Source organism: Danio rerio, chromosome 20 (genome assembly GCF_049306965.1).
Source record: "Danio rerio strain Tuebingen ecotype United States chromosome 20, GRCz12tu, whole genome shotgun sequence".
In the NCBI taxonomy this organism is placed as follows: Eukaryota; Metazoa; Chordata; class Actinopteri; order Cypriniformes; family Danionidae; genus Danio; species Danio rerio.
The window spans coordinates 15131906-15152430 of NC_133195.1; the positions used below are offsets into that span (position 1 = coordinate 15131906).

At 37.7% G+C, this 20525-nt stretch overlaps 1 protein-coding gene across 3 annotated transcripts; it reads left to right on the forward strand.

Annotated features, from left to right (window-relative positions):
* The first annotated feature begins 69 nt into the window (after nt 1–69).
* Nucleotides 70–19882, forward strand: slc30a1a (solute carrier family 30 member 1a). Of its 3 annotated transcripts, none has more exons than XM_005160431.5 (2): nt 70–919; nt 17681–19882. In XM_005160431.5, the coding sequence occupies exons 1-2, from the start codon at nt 310–312 to the stop codon at nt 18574–18576; spliced, it is 1506 nt and encodes a 501-aa protein (XP_005160488.1). In that variant the 5' UTR covers nt 70–309; the 3' UTR covers nt 18577–19882.
* Nucleotides 19883–20525: the final 643 nt, after the last annotated feature.

Genomic DNA, 20525 nt, shown 5'->3' on the forward strand with positions numbered 1-20525 from the left:
AGCTCTGATTTTCCTCGATCCCGAGCGCTCAACCAATCACATGAGTGTGGGCGTGGCTAGCCGCTGAGCGTGTTCCGTGTGGAAAGTTCGCCGGTCCGGGTGCAAAGTTTCAGCCGTCTGCAGACGAGCGGCAGAATACGGGCTGTATAACCGGACCGAACCCGCTCCTCGGCGCTCATTACACGCGGATAAGCGCAGCGCTTACAGCCTGTCCATCGGGGAACGAGCTCAGTGATGGGATATTAACCCGAAGGGGGTCGCTTCGATTTAAAGCTTTGTTTCTGTCTGTGCTCCGCCCGCGGTGTGATCATGGCCTGCGCGCCGAACCGGGTTCGCCTGCTCTGCATGCTGTCGCTCACCTTCGGCTTCTTCATCGTGGAGGTAGTGGTCAGCCGGATCACCTCCTCTCTGGCGATGCTCTCGGACTCATTCCACATGCTGTCGGACGTGATCGCGCTGGTCGTGGCTCTGGTCGCGGTGCGCTTTGCCGAGCAGACCCAGTCCACCAACAAGAACACCTTCGGCTGGATCCGGGCCGAGGTGATGGGCGCGCTGGTCAACGCCGTGTTCCTGACCGCGCTCTGCTTCACCATCATTCTCGAGGCCATCGAACGCTTCACTGAGCCGCACGAGATCGAGCAGCCCTGGGTTGTGATCGGGGTGGGGGCTCTGGGGTTGCTGGTCAACCTGCTCGGGCTCTGCCTCTTTCACGGGCACGCCGGCGGCGGGGGACACGGGCATTCGCACGGCGGACACGGACACAGCCACGGCGGAGCCAAAAAACACAAGAACGGGAAGGTCCGCCGGAGCGAGACGCTGGAGGACAGTCGATCCGCCGGAGAGGAAACCAACAACCTGGTCGCGAATCACAACAGCCCGAATGGCGTTAATGCGGAGCGGAAGGCTGCCGGTAAATGGGGTTTGTTTTCTTTCAAATTCATTATCAATATTGTGTTTATAGTATTGTTTGATACAAATAACCGAAAGATCGTCCAGAATTCAGTAGAATGTGGTCTCCTATTTGCGCAATGGTTTCAGCGAAACGTGTGCAAAACTTTCATGTTGGGGCTTTTGTTTCTCGCCGGGGATGTTTGTTAACCTGCAGCCATTGGCAACAAAGCGGCCCAGATAGAAAGAAGGCTTAACGTTACCTACCAATGACTGTAAAAAATATGGACGACGCGACAGCCCTTTTTCCCATTGAACGCCTTGAGGGCAAAACGCCTGCTTGACGGGCACAAACTGTCGCAAAAGACTGCTGAAATTGGAGCCAGACATGCGCAGAAGGATTGTCTGATGGAGCCAGAGGAGGAGCCGCGAAAATGAGCAGAGTCGAGCTTCCAATCAAACGCTTTATGTAAAATCAACTACGCCCCCCGAACTTCTCAGCATGCGTTTGCTGTCATATCAACACAAATGGATGTAATAACGTTAACAAATATGAGGGTTTTATATATTTAATCGCGCCAGCTCCGGGCTGCAGCGCATAACTTACTCGCGGCGTCGCGGGCTGATTCCGGCTCGCATGCGGCAGCGCCTGCTCGCTCGGCCGCCGCATCTGGCTCGATTGACTCGGACTGGAATCGGGCAGTGAGTCCAGGCATCCGGAGTAGGTCCAGCAGAGGTAACATTAGTCAGTCTGAGCTCTAAGAGATAAGTCTCCGGCAGGCGAGAATCTAGCCGGAACTGTGTTTTGCTATTTGGGTGGCTAGGCGTGTATCAGCAAACTAATAAAGCCCGAAAAAAGCCCTGAACTTAGCGAATAAACAGTGTTCCACCAGGATCATGTATGTCAGAAACTATAGTTTACTGCTGAACTCATTTTGTCATGGTAAAATAACACAGAAATCGAATAATAACATTTCAGTCTACTTCAGTCTCCTGCCGAAGCTCAGACGCCGCGCTTTGAGAAACTGTCAATCACAGCTGTGTATCACGATGACACGCCCAGCATTAAATTACTGCTAAAAACAAACTGTTTACAAAAATGAAGATCTGCACCTATTTCAGCACAATAACCAGTGCCTTAATCGACCAGAACTATCTTTCGGGACATTTTATTGCAAGTGTAATATTTTTTTTTATTTGGGCTCAAGTCTCCTTCATTAACACGGAGGAGGCGGGCTTTATGACTTGTACTGCAGCCAGCCCCCAGGGGGCGATCTAACGGCCGAAACCTTCACTCAAACGTAGGCTTGCGGCACACTTGTTACCTACACATGAACATTGTGTGATTTACTCACCATCACGCCGCTCCAAACCAACATGAGCTCAATTTGTGGAGCTTAAAACGGGAAAGTTTATGGAAAAATAAACTTTTTTTTCTGAAAATCAATGGTCAGTCGGTGAACAACTAACGTTATTTAGAGAATGTTAGAGCAGAAACGACATAGTCATACAGACAGATGTGGAACCAAACGAGGGTGAGAAAATAACGACAAACACACAATATGTATAATACTGGATTATAATAGACTAATTTAGGTGCAATAACCTTTTATGAAATTAAATCTGTGGTCACCATGGTTTCTGTCAACATATGGTGATAACATAGCCGTCATTACTACTACAGTTAACGTTATATTGTGGTATTTGATATTGGCCACATTTCCTGAACTGGTGTATCACTCTAAGTACAAAAAGAAAGAAAATGGATGAGTTTTTTAAGTTGGGATCATTGTTAGCAATCTGGATGTTAAAAAAAAGGTTACGCTGAAATTTATATTTCCAAAATAGTTGGATTTATATATAGTATATATGAACTGCGTTCCCTTAATTTTTTAAGGAGTCTAAATATAATAGGATAACCTTTCACGGTTGTCGGTTAGCATTTCTTAATGTAAAAGGGATAGCTCACTAAACAAATGTAAAATTTGATTAGATTATTATTATTTTTAATTTACTCCTTTTAAAACCATAGATGCAGGTGACATTCACGTCAGTGCATTCACAGTAGAACATTACAGACTGTCAAACGGTTGTTTCTGGTTTTATAAAATGACAATAGATATCTTCTACCAGTTTGTGAGTAGACCGACAAAGAAAAAAGAAGAATAGCTGTGGGCCCTCATGCAGAACATTATTTACAACATTAATACCTTTAATCCACAGCTTCAGCAAGCATCTCGGACAGTCTGTAGTGCAACTTCCTCTCGCAACATGATGACGTATGTGCGGCACAGATTCACATTTGAGCTGCTGCTGTATTATGTAAGGGATTAATTATGATGGGCTGTTAAATTACTACACAAATAATGCATACTGAGTTGCAGCGTCAACGAGAAGTGGAATGTCCGCCTGGCTCAAGTGATTTAAAATAAACAAAATCATTCAGCGTATTGTTATGGAACTGTAATGCAGTCAAGATTGGCCTGGAACTACTTTAGCTTTGTGTTTATCTCAAAATAACTGCATATTGTTCCTCAGCCAATCAGAACCAAATATTCAACAGCCTCTTGGTTTAATGATTTATAAATTATGGCAAACTATTAAAGGAACGTCATTTGATTACACATTTTTATACATGTGTATATCTGCGGTTTCTGTTGTAGTCAAGTTGCTCTTGAGTATTTTACTTGTATGTTTACTAGGGTTGTGTTGATAGATGATGCCATCACCGATGACCAATAGACATAACGATGCTGAGCCGTCATCATGATCCTTTGCCCTGCCCCCATCGCAGCAGCAACCAGCTCATGAAAAATACACTCTCAGGCCTGTTTACATAATACGTCTTCATTTTAAAATGGCCTTTAAGAACGAAAACGATCCACGTCCACACTGGCGTTTCATCCATCAATTCTGAACAACCCTCCTTCCATACTATACCGCTAAAAAAGAACATCACATGATGACACACACACTCATTCTGGCATGCGCTGCAGCATATGCACATGTCTGAGCTCCAGCAGTAAGCAGATGCTTTGAACACAAAACCCCAGAGAGCAGTGCACGTTGCACAGTTTATCAAGGATGTACCGCTGGATTGCTTCTCACTATAGTTGTTAAACGTGATATTTAATTAATCTTGTCTCTATCTAATGACTCTTTGGTCTTTTGAATCTATCAGGTAACGTGTCACAGCATTAGTACACTGCTTCAATCTTTCACTTTCACGCTTGTACTTTGTAATTTTAGTGAAAACCTCAGATACTGTTGCTTGGTTCATGCTGGTTGTGCATCTTTTTTACCAACCAAGTTTGGTTTGGGCCTATTCATGTTGAAATAATGATTGACAGGTGGTAATTTGTGTGTAACTTCATTCATTCAATTCTTTTCGGCTTAGTCCCTTTATTAATCTGGGGTCGTCACAGCGGAATGAAGCTCCAACTTATCCGTCATGTTTTTATGCAGGGGATGCCCTTCCAGCCGCAACCCATCTCTGGGAAACTTCCACACACGCTCATTCACACTCATACACTATGGACAATTTGCAGGGATGCAGGGAGAACATGCAAACTCCACACAGGAAATCCAAGTGACCCAGCCGAGGCTCGAACCAGTGACCTTCTTGCTGTGAGGCGACAGCACTACCTTCTGCGCCACTGCGTCCCCTGTGTGTAACTTATCTTTGTTAATTTATGATTTGGTTATGGGTAAAACAAAGAGCATGCAGGTCAGGTAGTTGAAATGGTAGGCTATAAATTAACTTATGAATGAAGGAATTGTTCAGAAATAATTAATTCACAGACACCTACGACGACGATGCCATTGTCCGTCGCAATAAATCACATTAGACATCGTACGATGCCAAATTGGTTGACATTAGCCTCTTTCACACAGTGATACCGGTAAATATCTGGAAAATTTCCAGAACAACTTTACCAGTATATTCAAAAAAGCGCTGTTCACACAGGCGAGGATGTTACGGAAATTTTACGGAAAAGAGCATTCTCACATCCATTCCAAAATACCTTTAAATTCTGACATCATTCACTACAAATGAGCTTTAAACGGCTGCGCTTGTATTTGTAAACATTTGACTAAATTACAAACTCTGTGGATGATCAATATTGTGAACAACTTTCGCAGGATCACTTTCGCATGTCGAGATGTTCATAATATGTGCATGTGCAGGCGCTCACAGGCTGTTTGAAGGTAAACAAACAACGGCTTATCATAAGCATCTCATCGATGATTATTTACACAGTTGGCATTAAGAAAAACATATAAACATGATCTGACTAACTTCTAGCAGCTAAATGTGTCTGGAAAAATATTCAAAGGCTTTTATTCTCATAAACCGCGCGGACGTAAATGCGTCTGACTGTTGTGATTGGCTAAAGCAGACGTCTCACGTCAGCACGTTCTAGACGTGCACACGCTTATTCCGGCAATCTTCCTTCTGCATTCACACAGCGCAGCATTCCGGCAAATTACCGGTAATGTTACAAAATCTCTTTTCTGGAAAATAGCCAGTACGAATTTACCGGTATTTTCAGAAAGGACCTGTTCACACATACAACCTTTCCGAAAAATTGCCGGTAATTTTTTAGAAAGGTCTGTATGTGTGAAAGAGGCTATTGCCCAACCCTAATATTCATCTATAAACCTATATTGAGTTTACTTGTATAGTGGGGTTGCACAATATTGGAAAACTCTAGCATTGCAATATTTTGTTATTCTGCGATACATTTTGCGATATGAATACAATTTCACCGGATGACTTGAATAGCTCTATTTAGATTCTATAAGAACGGGTATCTGCATAAAGTCTAATAAAATCAAAAGCATAGATAAATGATAAAGAAAAAGTTACAATTGAAAAAACAGTGTTTTATCGTTTTCCCATATCTAACAATTTTCAAAAAATAATAAATAATTGAGTACTTCAATCAAATTAATCATTATTAGAGTTAATAACATTACACGGGCCTCAAAACACATGCAAATAAATGATAAATTATAAAACGGACTGTTGTAACTGTTGCGAATGATCACATTGCAATATCGATGCTAAAATGATATATTGTTCAGTTTTACTATACAGTGGCCCATAGACATCTGAGTAAAATATTTCATCTCAATTAAATCACATGATTATCATGAGTTAACTCATGATTAGTCGCACATTTTATCTGTCGTAAATGTACCTTAAATTAATATAATGCTGCTTTTTGAAATCGCATAACAACATCATCAGGCACTTAGGTGCACACAATTAAAAAGCCTGAAACATAACATCGTTTTATAGGGATGCACGGAAATGAAAAATACTGTTCAAAGCATAATGAAGCACCTGGCTAAAGATAGAATATAAAAGTATTTCAAAATGTTGTTTTGTTTTCTAACATATATTAAGCAAATTTTTCACCATGGTTTGTAGGGCTGGGAGATAATTTGATATTAATAATTATCACGATGTATAATTTTTTGACAAAATGATAATGACTGTTCGATAATATTTACACACTATGCTCAAGCATTTTGCAGCCTGTCCTTCCGGATGTCGCATGCAACATACAAGTTTACAGCCATATAGTGTCAGTTGCACTTGAAGGAGTAAGAAAAAATAAGGTAAAAAGGTCACAGTCACAAACATTGTTGACAAGAAATTTCACTAGACTTCAGTAGTCCTGAGCTAGTTTTTTTTAATCCGACACAAAGCAGCAACAATCACTTCAAACTGTGCAGAATGCTCGTGCAAAGAAATTACAGACCCAAACAAGTGTTGATAAACCAGCACAACACTACCCAGTAGTCTCATGTCATCATTTTCGAAAGCCATGCCTCATGAAAAAAAAAACCCTCAAAGACATAAGATATGACAGACAACATAATCTCAATGAACACTTGTTCCTTGCTGTAAACTTTAGACTGCATTATTTAAGAGCATTTGTTACGATACTGATAGGATCTATCAAACGGTTTCAGGGTTTCAGTTTAATTTGTTTAAAGAAGCCTTTTGAGCAGCATGAGCCGGACTGTCTTTACAAGCTACAGCACTTATCATATTCTTAGATTACCTCGGAAGAATAAACTTGGTCTAAAGGATAAGAGAGCCATGTCTCACAGTGCAAAGCATAACTGAATCTTTAAATGTCCAAGCTTAATCAGTCATCGATAAAGTCTATCGATTAAAGGGTTTTTGACAATAGATAATAAAAATAAAATGTATTAAAAGAGTTTATCACTCTTAAACCATTAAAAGGAGAGTTCATCCAAAACTGAATTCTGTCACACCTTTTACGTGTTCCAAACCTGTTTTATTTAATTTATTTATTTTGATGTTAAACAGTAATATCCAATTACTTGTAGGTAATGTCTTCATTTGTTGAAAACTTGAACAGTAAATGCTGATTTAAGATTGCTCTTTTGCTTATTATTTTATTATTTACATTGTCAGCCAACTAAACATTTCACAAAATGTGTTAAATCAGCTGCACAAAGGTTTGCTACACACGATTGGCATTCTGAAAATCCTATAAAATTGATAGATATAAAGATTTTATCATCTTGGAGATATTGTTGTCTAAAATGTCTGTATTTCATTATTTCCTCGCAGTATTGAAAATGGTATTGATTATCAATATTTATCTCTGTATCATATCAAAGTTAGAAATTCTTTTATCGTGACAATACTTCTGGAAAATTGTAGTTACAATGCTGTTGGACAAAAACATACTGGTTAAGACTCTGGTGACGGTGCTGGTCTTTGTTCGAGGAATGTGAAAAACAGCCTTCAATCTAAGCCATGTAGGCTGTGTTCAGTAAACAGCACAGTTTCATAAGATCATGAGGACACACCAAAACAACATCAAAAACTAGTAGTGACAAAAGCAGACTGTGTTGCTTCTGCGGGCCGCTTGTGTTTGTGCTTAAGCACAACACAGAGACCTTATGTGCCCATCACAGAGGAAATAATTAAGTTACTAGAAAGTGGCCCTAATCTGTATTTGTCATTCGAGAAGGGAAACTAGAAATGAGACTGTAGATATAGCAAATAGAAACCACAAGTAGCACTAGATTTCATTTAAACAGTTTTTCATTTTCCACTGATCGGTTTCTTTCTTCATATATGCCTGATACGGAGAACATTGCACTTCCTTTAACTTGTTTTCATTTAAATGATGGTTTATTTACCTAGTTTGGGAGGAGCACGATCTGATAATTAACCTGATTAAACACAAGCCGAGCACAGTTAGTGATCATCCAGTTCACAGCTTTATACTAGGGATGCAACAATTATAGATTTTGGTTGTACGATTATAGCATGAGGAATAATCATGGTTATCATGATTATTATCCATTCATTATTTTCAAAGCACCAGTAGTTTAATAAATCACACGAAAACTCTTTATATTTTAAAGTGTTACTTATTGCTGCTCAGTAACTAATTAATACAGCACAAAAATAATAATTAAACAAACAGTAGTTCATTAAAAATAAGTAGAATTTTTTTTTTGGTCTTTAAAAATAAATAATAATGAAAATAAATGACAAAACATTTTTTTTAATTATTAAAAAATAGTATTTGTTTAATGTAAATCTAATATTAGCTTTGTATTTACCTTTTAAAGAGGGCAAATGTAGTCAAAGGCTGCTGAACCTCTGTCTGAAAGACACTTTTGATCAACTTTACTATGAACTTATTTGTTTTTTTATTTTTAAATTTAGTTTTCTTTTTGGAGTAGAAATGTGGTTATTCCATTCAAATTATGCAGCTGACCAGTCGGTTCTTTTCACTCGTGCAATCATAAAGGCTCCTCAACACAAGTTCTCCATGGAACTAAACTGCTGCAACTAAACCAAATTACTCCAACTGTGCACTAGTTTAAAGTTCCGAGCTTGTATACCAAGGCTAATATGCACGCATTAACATGTCAAATCTTTTGCATGCCCAAGTTAATTATTTCTTGTCTTGTGCACATATTGGGAATGGCATGCATTAAGGTAGCATTCAGAAAAAACAAAACTCCCGTGAAGAAAATCGACACAGAGGAACATATAAACCCGCTGTCAACTAACGTTTCGAAAGTGTTATTGCAGAGCAACACAAACAGAAAGCAGAAGTATATCAAGGCAAGGTGCAAGGCAAGCGTTGTTGGTCACGCTGATGCACTCAATGCAGATGTACTGTATTAATCAGCCTGAATTCGGAGGCTGATTTATAATTCTGCAGCCACTTTGCAGCCACATCTGGTTAATCTCTGGTCAAGTAGGACAATGGATCATTCTTGAGCCTTACTTTGCACTAAATTGACAATGATTGTAAGCTGCGCCAGAGTTACCTCGAGATGGCATATTTTCCATTACATTTAAATTATTTTTTACATTAAAATATTTGTTTACAGAAGATGCAAAATATACACTGTTTAAACTACTATTTACAGGATTGACAAGAGTTATTTTATTCAGAAGAGATAATGCTTATTTTGTACTTTTAATATGAAAAACATAGAAAATAATTAATTTTGTTATCAAAAGTGCAAGTTATTTATTTTCAATATAGTTTTAATATTTTCAATATTGGTTTTAGGCAATATGTGGTTTAATTTTAATCGTTTAGCATTGATGTTCTATTAATAATCGTATATAGCAGGTATAGTGTGGTCCCTAAATTATTTTAAAATCAAGTAATGCACCCTTGATTCAAATACAGGGCTTTACATTAACACCCGCCAAATGCGAGTAAATTTCAGCTCTGGCGGGTCACACGGACACCTCCACTAGCCACTTTGGCTGGTTGGAAATAATTTTTAAATTGTAGTTTTCTCAAAATCAGGGTTCGACAATAAGCATGGTCCAACATTCGTGCAAATGTGATATTAGAATGGAGAAGCATCACGACTGACAAAAATAACTGTTCGTGCGAGCAAAAGAATGGTGAATACAGAATGAGAGCATGATCAGTCGCTAACAGCTGATGTGATGCGCATGACTGTTTAAAAGCGCGAGTGCTCTTGTTAACTTGCGTCAAGCAACCGTGCCAAGAGTAAGCGTAACAGGAGCAATTGGTTCCCTTTGAAATAGACTGGACAAAAAGTGATGGTCGTGCACCCACAGTCCTGCTGCTTTCAAGAGTTTAAGATTTTAAAAAATACACATATTCTTTTGTAAGCAGCAGCGGTCACTGCTTTAATTTTTAATTGTTCTTAGAAGAGATTATTAACAGGCCTAACATTAAGCGTGTGCAGGGTATGTTTCACCTGCTTTTAGGGATGCTCAAAATAATCAATTAACCGTTAACTGAAAGGGTGCCTTTGTAACCGATTAATGCTATCAGTTAAACGATTAAAATTATTATTTTATATATTTTTAGTTTGGCTGCATAAGGGGCCGATTGAATGCGCCTTTGCGTTAAGAGGGGCATCTTTTGCACGCGGCTCATCCCAGAGCAGCAGTTTGTGTTGTCAAGACAACTACAGAGAACTTTTAAAGAGCTTGGTTTCCGCTACATTCATTCTTCCATGGCGGGAACCAAAATGCATCCATCCACGGCTACATTACCCATTCAAAACATTCAGTTATTGTTGTTGTTATTTTTAATAGCGGATTATAATCGCACCAAAACGTATTAAAAGGTAAGTGGATTATAACAGCACAAACTTTTCTGTAACCGTATAGTGCTGTGCGCTGTCTGTTTAATCCTTTGGGGTTACGTACTGACTGACTGACTGACAGGTGCGCGATGCGTGAGGCCAGCAAACAAGCAGAAGCTTTCAGTTAAGATAAACACAGTTTCTATAGTTATACTTTATTTATAGATAAAGTATGACTGCATATAATCACTCTATCTTGCTGGAGTTTATAGCCCAGGACCCATTAATGCCGCTCTGAAGGTCTAATCGCTGTTTTAAGTTATCCAGAGCTGTATGAATGTACAAATCTTGAATATAATAATATTATTAAATATTACAATTTTATCAACAGCAACACTTTTGCACAATCGATACCCAGCTGATTCAGTCGTTTCATAAGAGGAGCGCGCTTCTTCTCTTCTTTTTTCCTTGTCAACATAAAGGGAGTGAGGTGTGCCTCGCATTTTTGGAATGAAAAAAACAGGTTAGCTGTGGTCGGCCACTTGTTCAACTGCAAGACATACTTAACTTGCGGGACGATAATGTAACCCGTGCCTACAGACACATTTGCCAAAGAAGCAAAATGGAAGAAGAATTGCTTGAAACAGACGTGTTGATGCCAAAAAAAGCGCTGATGTTGACCTGGATCTGCATCATAAACGCAACAAATAGGCTTTACCTTTTATTTTACAGCATATAAAGCATGTATGCACATTAATGCAATATCATATTTAAACAAGAAAACTGTTTACAAAAAGTCAACATATGCGCGCATTGTTGTCTTTTCATTACGCAGCAAGCACTTAAACCGCGATGGAGAGAAAGGAAACCATAGCAAGACATAATCTTTAAAATATTCATTTTTTATTAAAAATGTAAAAAGGTTTTGTGATTATAATAATACAAGCGGGGCATTGAATAAATGCATATTTTCCGTGGAGCGAGCGATTTGAGGAAATCTACTATTTTATTTGACGGAAGACAATAATATGATTGGAAAAAAACAGCCTATGCCGGTTGTTAAAAATAATCAGTCAGTGTTTTTGATTTGTAATATAAATTAATTATTTTAGTGGAAAATAATTTAGGGCAGTCCTATTTATTTTATTCATTTTATTTAGTTTATTCTGTTCTTCTGTGCTAAACACTGCAGGTGCGTGAAGATGCTCTGTTGTTCTGTTCTGTTATAAATATGCTAACATATAAAAATAAATCAGTATTTTATGCAATATTTAATGTGTCAGACACAAAATAGACATGTCAATTTGTTTAATATAAAATTAATAGTATCTGACCAGTTAACCATTAATAACCGATTAATGAGCGGCGGTTGTCGGTTAGCAAAATTAACCAAAATGAGCATCCCTACCTGCTTTCTTTTGCTTACAGTTATTTTTGTTAATATGGTTTAATTATAATTTTTTAGAATAACATTACTTTAATGGGAGATTACTCCCTATTTATGTATAGTTAACTGGTGATCTGGGACTTTTAGCCAGGACAGACTACTGTGCATATTTTAGATACATGACAATAATTATTTTCTAAATATAATGTTTTTTTAAAGGAAAGTTATTTTGAATTAAAAAGTGCACCTATAAAACTATATTTTCCCTGTTTTTACACATTTAATAAGAAATACTTATTTGGTGTGGTCAGAGATAAATTTGGTAAATCCTTAATTTTGAGCCCTGAATGTCGTGAAATAAAAACTAATTGCAGTGTGACACAACCCCTTCGCTCATGGCACACTGAGCAAGCTAATACCCAATACACACAAGAAGTGAAATAAATGAGAAGGCATGTGGACATAACGCACTGATTTAAATCACGTAATTTACCAATTCAAAGTCAAATTTAAGCAAAATATATATTTCTCAACAGGAAAAGTGTGGCTAGTGAAAATGGCGAGTGTCTAGTAATGTTGGAAATCTACTAGCCACAGTTAATGTCAAGCCCTGTTATATATATGTGTATATATATATATATATATATATATATATATATATATATATATATATATATATATATATATATATATATATATATATATATATGTATATATGTATATATATATATATATATGTATATATGTATATATATATATATATATATGTATATATATATATATATGTATGTATGTATGTATGTATGTATGTATCTACACAGAGTAGAAGAAAGAATTATTAGCTCCCCTGTTTATTTTGTTTCCTCAATTACTGTTTAACGTAGAGATTTCTTCCAACATATTTCTAAACATAATAGTTTTAAGTCATTTAAAAAACTGATTTATTTTATTTATTTTAAACAATTTTCCAACATTGTCCACCATTTTTTTTTTTTTACAATATGCCAAATTTTGCACAAAAACTGGATGATGAAAAAAGCTAGTGTTGGCGTTTGGTCTTGCTTTTGTAGATCAATCAAAAAAATAAATAGAATTTCACAATATCATCGCTTGTTTCCCCTCATGTACACTGGTTCACTAACTCTAAATGCTTTACAATGTCAAGTCAACATACTCAAGCAGTCAAAAGTCAGGCCGACCATTGGTTTAATGCGTCAAGGCCCTTAGATGTTTGTTTTCTTCTGCGGCATTTGCATTATCACTGTTTATTTGATTAATCTGTTTTTGTGTAACAATCAAGCTTGGCCTTTTGCGTAACTAGGTTAAAAGTATCTTGTTTCCATAGATTCACAACAATAGTCAACTCTCTGTGAAGATCATGTGGAGACACTTTCTTTCTGTGGGTTTTATCTAATTTTATCAGATAAGCAGAACTGTTCCCAGATAGGTTTCTTCAAGAAAAGCAGATTATTTCAAGTTGAAGCAGTCACTCTGCTTACCTAGAGAAATTTCAGCCCAAGAGTTGTCCGCCAGATGAGAGATGAACAGATGGGTAATATAAATCACATGAGATGAACAGATGGGTTACATCACCCACAGGCCTTAGTGAATGATCAGCTCACTGAAGATATATATGCTGTATTAATGGTCAAAACTAGGTCTCCGAAGTGAACAAGGTTTTTGATAGCATGTTGCCTTGATTGTCAAATTAATGTAAATAAAATAATTATATTAGTTCTTGAAGAATGAGAAGTTTGTGCAAACATGTAACCATATCAACACAGAAGAATAATATCATTGGGATCCGTTTTAGAATGTTTTTTTGTCTCTCCAGGCTGATAAATTATTAAGGCAAAAATGAGTCAATCAAACTCCATCTGACTTTAAAGTCTATGTGAACCAGACATTCTTGTTATTTAATAGATGACAGGGTTTTATTTTAGCACTTATTTCTCTCTCGCTGTAATCATCAGTAGGAGAGGAATGGTTAAGAATATTCTGTCCAAGCCGCCAAACTGAGATCTTCACAGAAGAAATGCCATTTCAGAGTGAAAAAATTCCCACAGACTGTTTGATTGACTGTGACAGATTAAACGGTTAGACGTTTTTTTAAAGCCGTAGATTATTCAACTGCAGTTATATATATATATATATAACTAATTATTGTGCATTGTTAGCATAGCATATATGTACAGACTGGCAACTAGTGCATACACAAATAGTTTTTCTTACTGTAAATTTGGGTCATTCACACAGAATTGCATATTAAACTATTTAACATAACTAAAAAGCAAGGTTCAGCACAGTGTTTTTTCAGGGGCCGATCACACTGAATGTGCTTTTATGTCTTAAAAACGTGAGATGCACTGCCTTTTTTGTTGACAAGAAAAAAACAAACTTCATTTTTTTTCCTAAGTAGCTAGGCAATGACTGAATCAGCTGGGTATTGTGTGCGAGTGTTGCTGTTGCTATTAAAATAATTTTTTAATTTAAAAATATTGTGATATTTAAGATTTGTGATTCATACAGAAGCGGATCACTCAAAACAACGATCACTAGTCTCTCCTTCATCTTCAAAAGTCTCAGTAGTCATCTTGACAACACAAACACTGCTGTCACCTCAACAGAAACCCCGCTCTTGCTTTCATTTAATTGGAGAATGAAAAAAGACCTGACTGACGTAATGCACTTTTTCCACTCAAGGTTTACATTTTTTGAACTGTGAGCGCATGGCGCACAATGGCAAAAACACGAGGTGCAGCAGACAGTTAAAACACACAACACTTGCAGCGGTTAGTGCTTCAAAAACCGTGTTCGGGGTGATCGGCCCCCTAAAAAGCTTCTTTTCCACCATGTTAATGTCAAATAAATTAAACAATTGCCATGCCAACTTGTTACTGTAAACAGAAGTTCACAATGCTTGCCCTGTCTCAGGAATTTTGTTTTAACATGATCATGTGATAACAAAAACAAGCACCTTTAGACCGACCACATTGTAAAACATCTGAAATGTTGTTTTGGTCATTTTAAAATGCCTTATGCCATGGTCACACTTGAGTTTGAGCATGCAAAATTCTATTGTACGGTGCTTTAAAAAGGGGTTAGATTAAAGTAGAAAAAGCAAGTGATTATTTTATATATTACATTTCTGTACAGAGAGGTCATGTTTTGATCTTCAATTGGTCTTATGCAGTCATGATGAGATTTCGCTGTTCACCAAGTTTGAACTTTCAAACGCAGCAAACTGCGAAACTTGTGGCGTGAGATTGTGTTTCCGGTATGTCACGTTTGCTTTCGTATGAATCAAAATCTATGGGGCGAAAAGTGTGGTGTGACGGCGGCTTTAATCAATAATAGTCAACTTCTATTACATAAACTTCTGTCTACATAGTCAATTCTCTGAGCACAAACAAGTTACTTTGTATAACTAGTACTTCTCGCATGTATTGCCTGTTCTTGTTGAATTGCTGAATACCTCCTCAATTTTAAGTCGCTTTGTACTATAGCGTTTGCTAAATGTAATGGCCCGTTTCCACTGAGTGGCACAGTACAGTACAGTACCGTTCGGTTCGGTAGGCTTGTATGGTCGTTTCCACTGTCGAAGGGAAATTTTTTTGGTCACCCTTTGCAAAGGGTACCATAAGGCGGAGTTAGATGCACAACTGAATGCTATTGGTTTACAGAGATTCGTCACTCACAAGAGCAAGGGAATGAAACCAAAGGAAGCACCATTTTTAAAAACGCAGCCGAGACTAGGGCTGCATGATTAATCGAAAAAAGATCACAATCTTGATTCAACTCTACACATGATCTTACTTCAGCTTTTCTACGATTTAACCAATTAAATTTTTAAGGTCAGGAGAGAAGCTTAAAGTAGTCGCAAAAGTCTTCACAGGAACATGAAAACCTTCAAATGGCGTTAAAATTGTCCCATACTGTATTTATAAGATATAATTCACCCAGAAATGTCATTTCTGTCTTTATGTAATAATGTATCCGCGGCCACGAAATCGCACGTGAGCTGATAGCAAAATGTTTGGTTACAGCCGAAAAAGTGTGTGCACGACAATGATGGCTACTTTAGTGAACAGAACGTTCATAGACTGTGAATAACAGGTAGTAAAGTTGTAAATGACGTTCAGTTTGTTGCACAGATCGATCGTTTGAGAGCCACGCTGAAATAATGATTTGCATTTGTGTCTTTTTATCACAGTGACGGCAGGCATGAGCCACACCCAGAAGTGAAAATAAAACTGGCCGCACATCATTTAAATGATAATAACGCATTTTACAGTTATGATTACGACAAGCATTTGATATGTTTTTTTTTTCTTTCATAGCTAACACAGTGTTGTGCATGAAAATAAATGTTTACTGTGTCAGTATAACTACTCTAGCTTATACAATGAAAATAATGCAAGAAGAAATCTGATAATGACAAATGCCTGATTTTACCAGTAAAAACAAATGGACTAATAATGGTGTCAATGACAAATGACAAGCACATGTCTTAAACATAATAATTCAATTTTAGAATTATAAATAGTTGTATACAGATGTCATCATTTTACTGTGAACTACACAGTATAACTATTTTACTACACATAGGCCTAATATTATTATTCTTTTACCATATCATCACCTTAGAATTATAAAGTTCTATTTGACATTTCTGTCAAAATTGAGTTATTGACATATTCTAATTAAATGACAACTTATTTACGTTATGGGATGTTGTTTTAAAAGTTGTTTACATTTTAGGACTTAAAAAAAACAAATGTTACACACACACTGTTTGTTTGCTAGATGGAATGCAAAAACTTTGAAGCTCAATATCTCAAAATCATTCAGAACGCAGATAGAACCTTATAATTCCAAGGTGAAGATATGTTTAAGAATTAATAATAATAATAGCCTACTCATTAACATTACACAGTAATTATATATACATATAATATGGTTGACCTGAGCTCAAACAAACCTTGTCGTTGTCTTAATGTAAAGCCAAGAAAAACTAAATCTGCTGTGTCTTGTTGTTGTTTTACGAGCCCATATTAAAGTCGTTTCACTTTCTCCAGAGAGCCCGCCGCACATCCATATTTGAAATAACAAACTTTTGAGCTCATATTAATAACCTGCAAGTGATCATTGAAGTGCTTCCAACATCCGATTCTTTCAGAACGAGACAAACATGAGAGTGAAGTGCAAAAACAAAGGCGAAGCCGTAAAAAAAAAAAAACAGCGGCAAATGATGCTTCTGCAACCTAAAACATAAAACAACCTGCCATGTATAACTACTATCATCAACTATGATAATGAATCACAATGACAATTATGAACTCGGAATTATGGAATTACTTTCTAACAGAGGTTACATGTGCTGCTAAAGACTAAAGACACATATGGGAAGTTTTCACTGACTGTGGGCTAAATTTTGTGTTGTTTTTGAACTCAAATGTATGCTGTGGACTAAATGTTGGTAACATATCAGAGACTGTAAGGGTCCGTTTGTGTTAATATATGTTGCATTTATTTATTTATTTATTTCATGTAATTGCAGACGTTACAGTAGGTTATTTTTTCATTAGGTAATGGCTTAGAGCTGGAGTGTCCAAAATCAGATGGAGGGCCGGTGTATTGCAGAGTTTAACTCCAACCCCAAATAGACACTAGAATAGATACTAGAAACTTCCCATAAGCCAACAGTTTGGTGATGCTGTCTGAGCATATACCGAGGTAAAATAGGGGGAAATCTCATATTTTCTCAAATTTGTCCTGAAATCTCATACTTGCTTCTTTCCCCTCTCCTAGATATGTGTCACAGTGACAGCCTGGATCTGCAGATTAATGGCAGTGCTCCATATGACGAGCTGGAGAACGGACACGATGCTGCCTCCCAGCTCAACATGCGGGGTGTTTTCCTGCATGTCCTGGGTGATGCCCTCGGCTCTGTTATCGTGGTGATCAACGCCATCATTTTTGTGTTCGTGTGGAAGCCCTGTGAACCTGGCACCATCTGCGAGAACCCTTGTTCGGGTCAACATTGCGCAGACCATGCACTTAACATCAGCAGTCCATTAACTAACGGCACTTTGATCAAAGCAGGACCGTGCTGGGTGCTTTATCTGGACCCCACACTCTGCATCATCATGGTCTGCATCCTTCTCTACACCACCTACCCCCTGCTAAAGGAGTCCGCTCTTATCCTGCTCCAAACCGTACCCAAGCAAATCGACATGCACCAGCTGAACGCTCGCCTGCGGGATCTGGAGGGCGTTCTGGCCGTGCACGAGCTGCACATCTGGCAGCTGGCGGGCAGTCGCATTATCGCAACAGCGCACATTAAATGCCACGACCCCACATCCTACATGGATGTAGCCAAGCGCATCAAGGACTTTTTCCATGATGAGGGCATCCACGCGACAACTATTCAACCGGAATTCGTAACGGTGAATTCAGAGTCCCGCGCTTCGCTCTGTGAGCTCTCCTGCCGAACGCAGTGTGCACCAAAGCTCTGTTGTGGGGCTGTTGATACCGCAAAACCTCTTGAAGGTTCTTTAGAGTCAAAGAAGTCATGCGAATCCAAAACCCCAACATTACCTAGCGCTTCTGTGACGTCTCTGGAAATCATCAGCGAGTCCGTGGAGGACACGAGCCGACCAGAATCTGTCGTGATCATCACTAGGGAGGTGGAGTCATCGCTGTGAGTGATCTCTGTATTGGTGATCTAGTGTATTGGATCAGCTGACTGATTTCTAACGTGCTGTGAGAAGAACTGAGCCCAAACACATTCACACACACCACACAGCCGTGTATCTCAGACATCACACCAACTTTCCGACAATATAAAGAGCCTGCTCTGCATGTGTGTTTACCACGTCGTCTGATTGGTGTGTCCGTGCCAAAGCTTCTCTTCATACAGGACGTCAACACTCATGGATGTAATGCAATTTTAACGTTCGGCTGCTGGACCAAGTAAAAACGTCGGGACCATTTGTATTTCTACCCATCACTTGCCCGTTTTCTTCTTCACACCTTACATATTTAGCTTTTCAATTTTTGTGAGAGATGTAATAATTTATGTATTTAAGTTATTGGTAATTATTATTTTGTTTCCTAAAGAGCTTTTTGTAATATTTAGATTTGGTTATATATATATCTATATATATATTTGGAGAGGTAAAAGAAATGATTTGCTTCTTTCGAAACAAATGATCTATGCTTTAGAGTATTTTTAAATCTGATGTTTTTTTTTTAAAGATCGCTGTGTAATCGTTTAAAGACACATCAGAAGATGCGTCGACAGTATTTCACCAAGCCTATAATTGAAACTGCTGTATTATAGCACTGAATATGTTCAGTGTAGGAACTAGACAACCTTCTCTTATTGGTTTTGATACAAGCTGATGCCTTCTTTGTTCTGTCGTTCTGTCAATCAAAACAAGAGGTTTAAATGCTGTAAAATAAACTGTGGAACTGGCTGATGTTTAGTCCGTGCTGACGTAAACCTGAAGGGACCTTCATATATTTGTGGAAAACGCTCATTTGGCAACTGTGTGTGTGACCAAATATAATTGTGGTTATAAGGAAATCTTTGAGAAAACCAAGCAACATTTGTAAACCAAAAGAAAAGGGAGTTGTGTTCTGGACTATGCAGGGAGTAGGCACGTGGGTTTGGCTTTGAACACATCATTTGAGGTGTTGCGAAATCCTCTCCGTGGCCTATATTGGGGAAAGAAACAGAATATAAACTCTTCAGAACACTATTTATTTCTTCAAGTATTTAGCATTTGGTGAAATTATGCAATTTATTAAAAACACAAATGTATAGCCTTTATAACTAGTCAACTTTATTAGAAATCTGTAGAGGAACGAGTTCACTTTATAAACGTGCAGATGACGTGTTTGTATCACTGAGGATTTTAAAAGTACCCTGCCAGCTGAAATGTTTTTTGATATGTTATTGTCAAACGTGTCATTGTGAATTAAACATGCTTGTTTGGTACTGTTCAATTCAAGTTGTGTCAATTTTTTTAAATATTTGAATTAAATGAGTAATGAACAGAAAAAGATACTAAAACATATTTTAAATGAACAGAGAAGAACCTCAATTAATAACATTATTTAAGCCAGGTTAACTTTGGCTCAATCTCAATTCTACTATTTTACCCCTTTAACCCCTTCCCCTTGGCCCTTTAGAGTGTGAAGGAAAAGGATTTCAAATCTTCCCCCAAAGAAATGGGAGCCCACTTCAGCACCTGCACACGTCATATGTCCTTGCGAAATCTTGCTTCAAATGAGATCAGACAAATACAACTGCTGTAGTTATTCCAGTTGTGTTTGGTATTTATCTTCAGGAAGTCACTGAAGACAACGATATGTTATTCTGACGATATAATGTGGCAATACGTTCGTAACTATACTGTGTATTTACATTGTGGCCATATTCATCTAAACACTTGAAAACTACATTAACGTTATACCAGACACTGTAAAAAGATCAGCCACTAGACTTTTCTGACAGGGTATTCCAGATTCATTGAGTGTCAGAATGTTGTGGGACTGCTGTACAGGAGTTATTATGAATTATAGATAGTGAAATTTAGCGTTTTTTTATGACGGTAAAACACGAAAGTCGTTTTTATTTAATAAACAT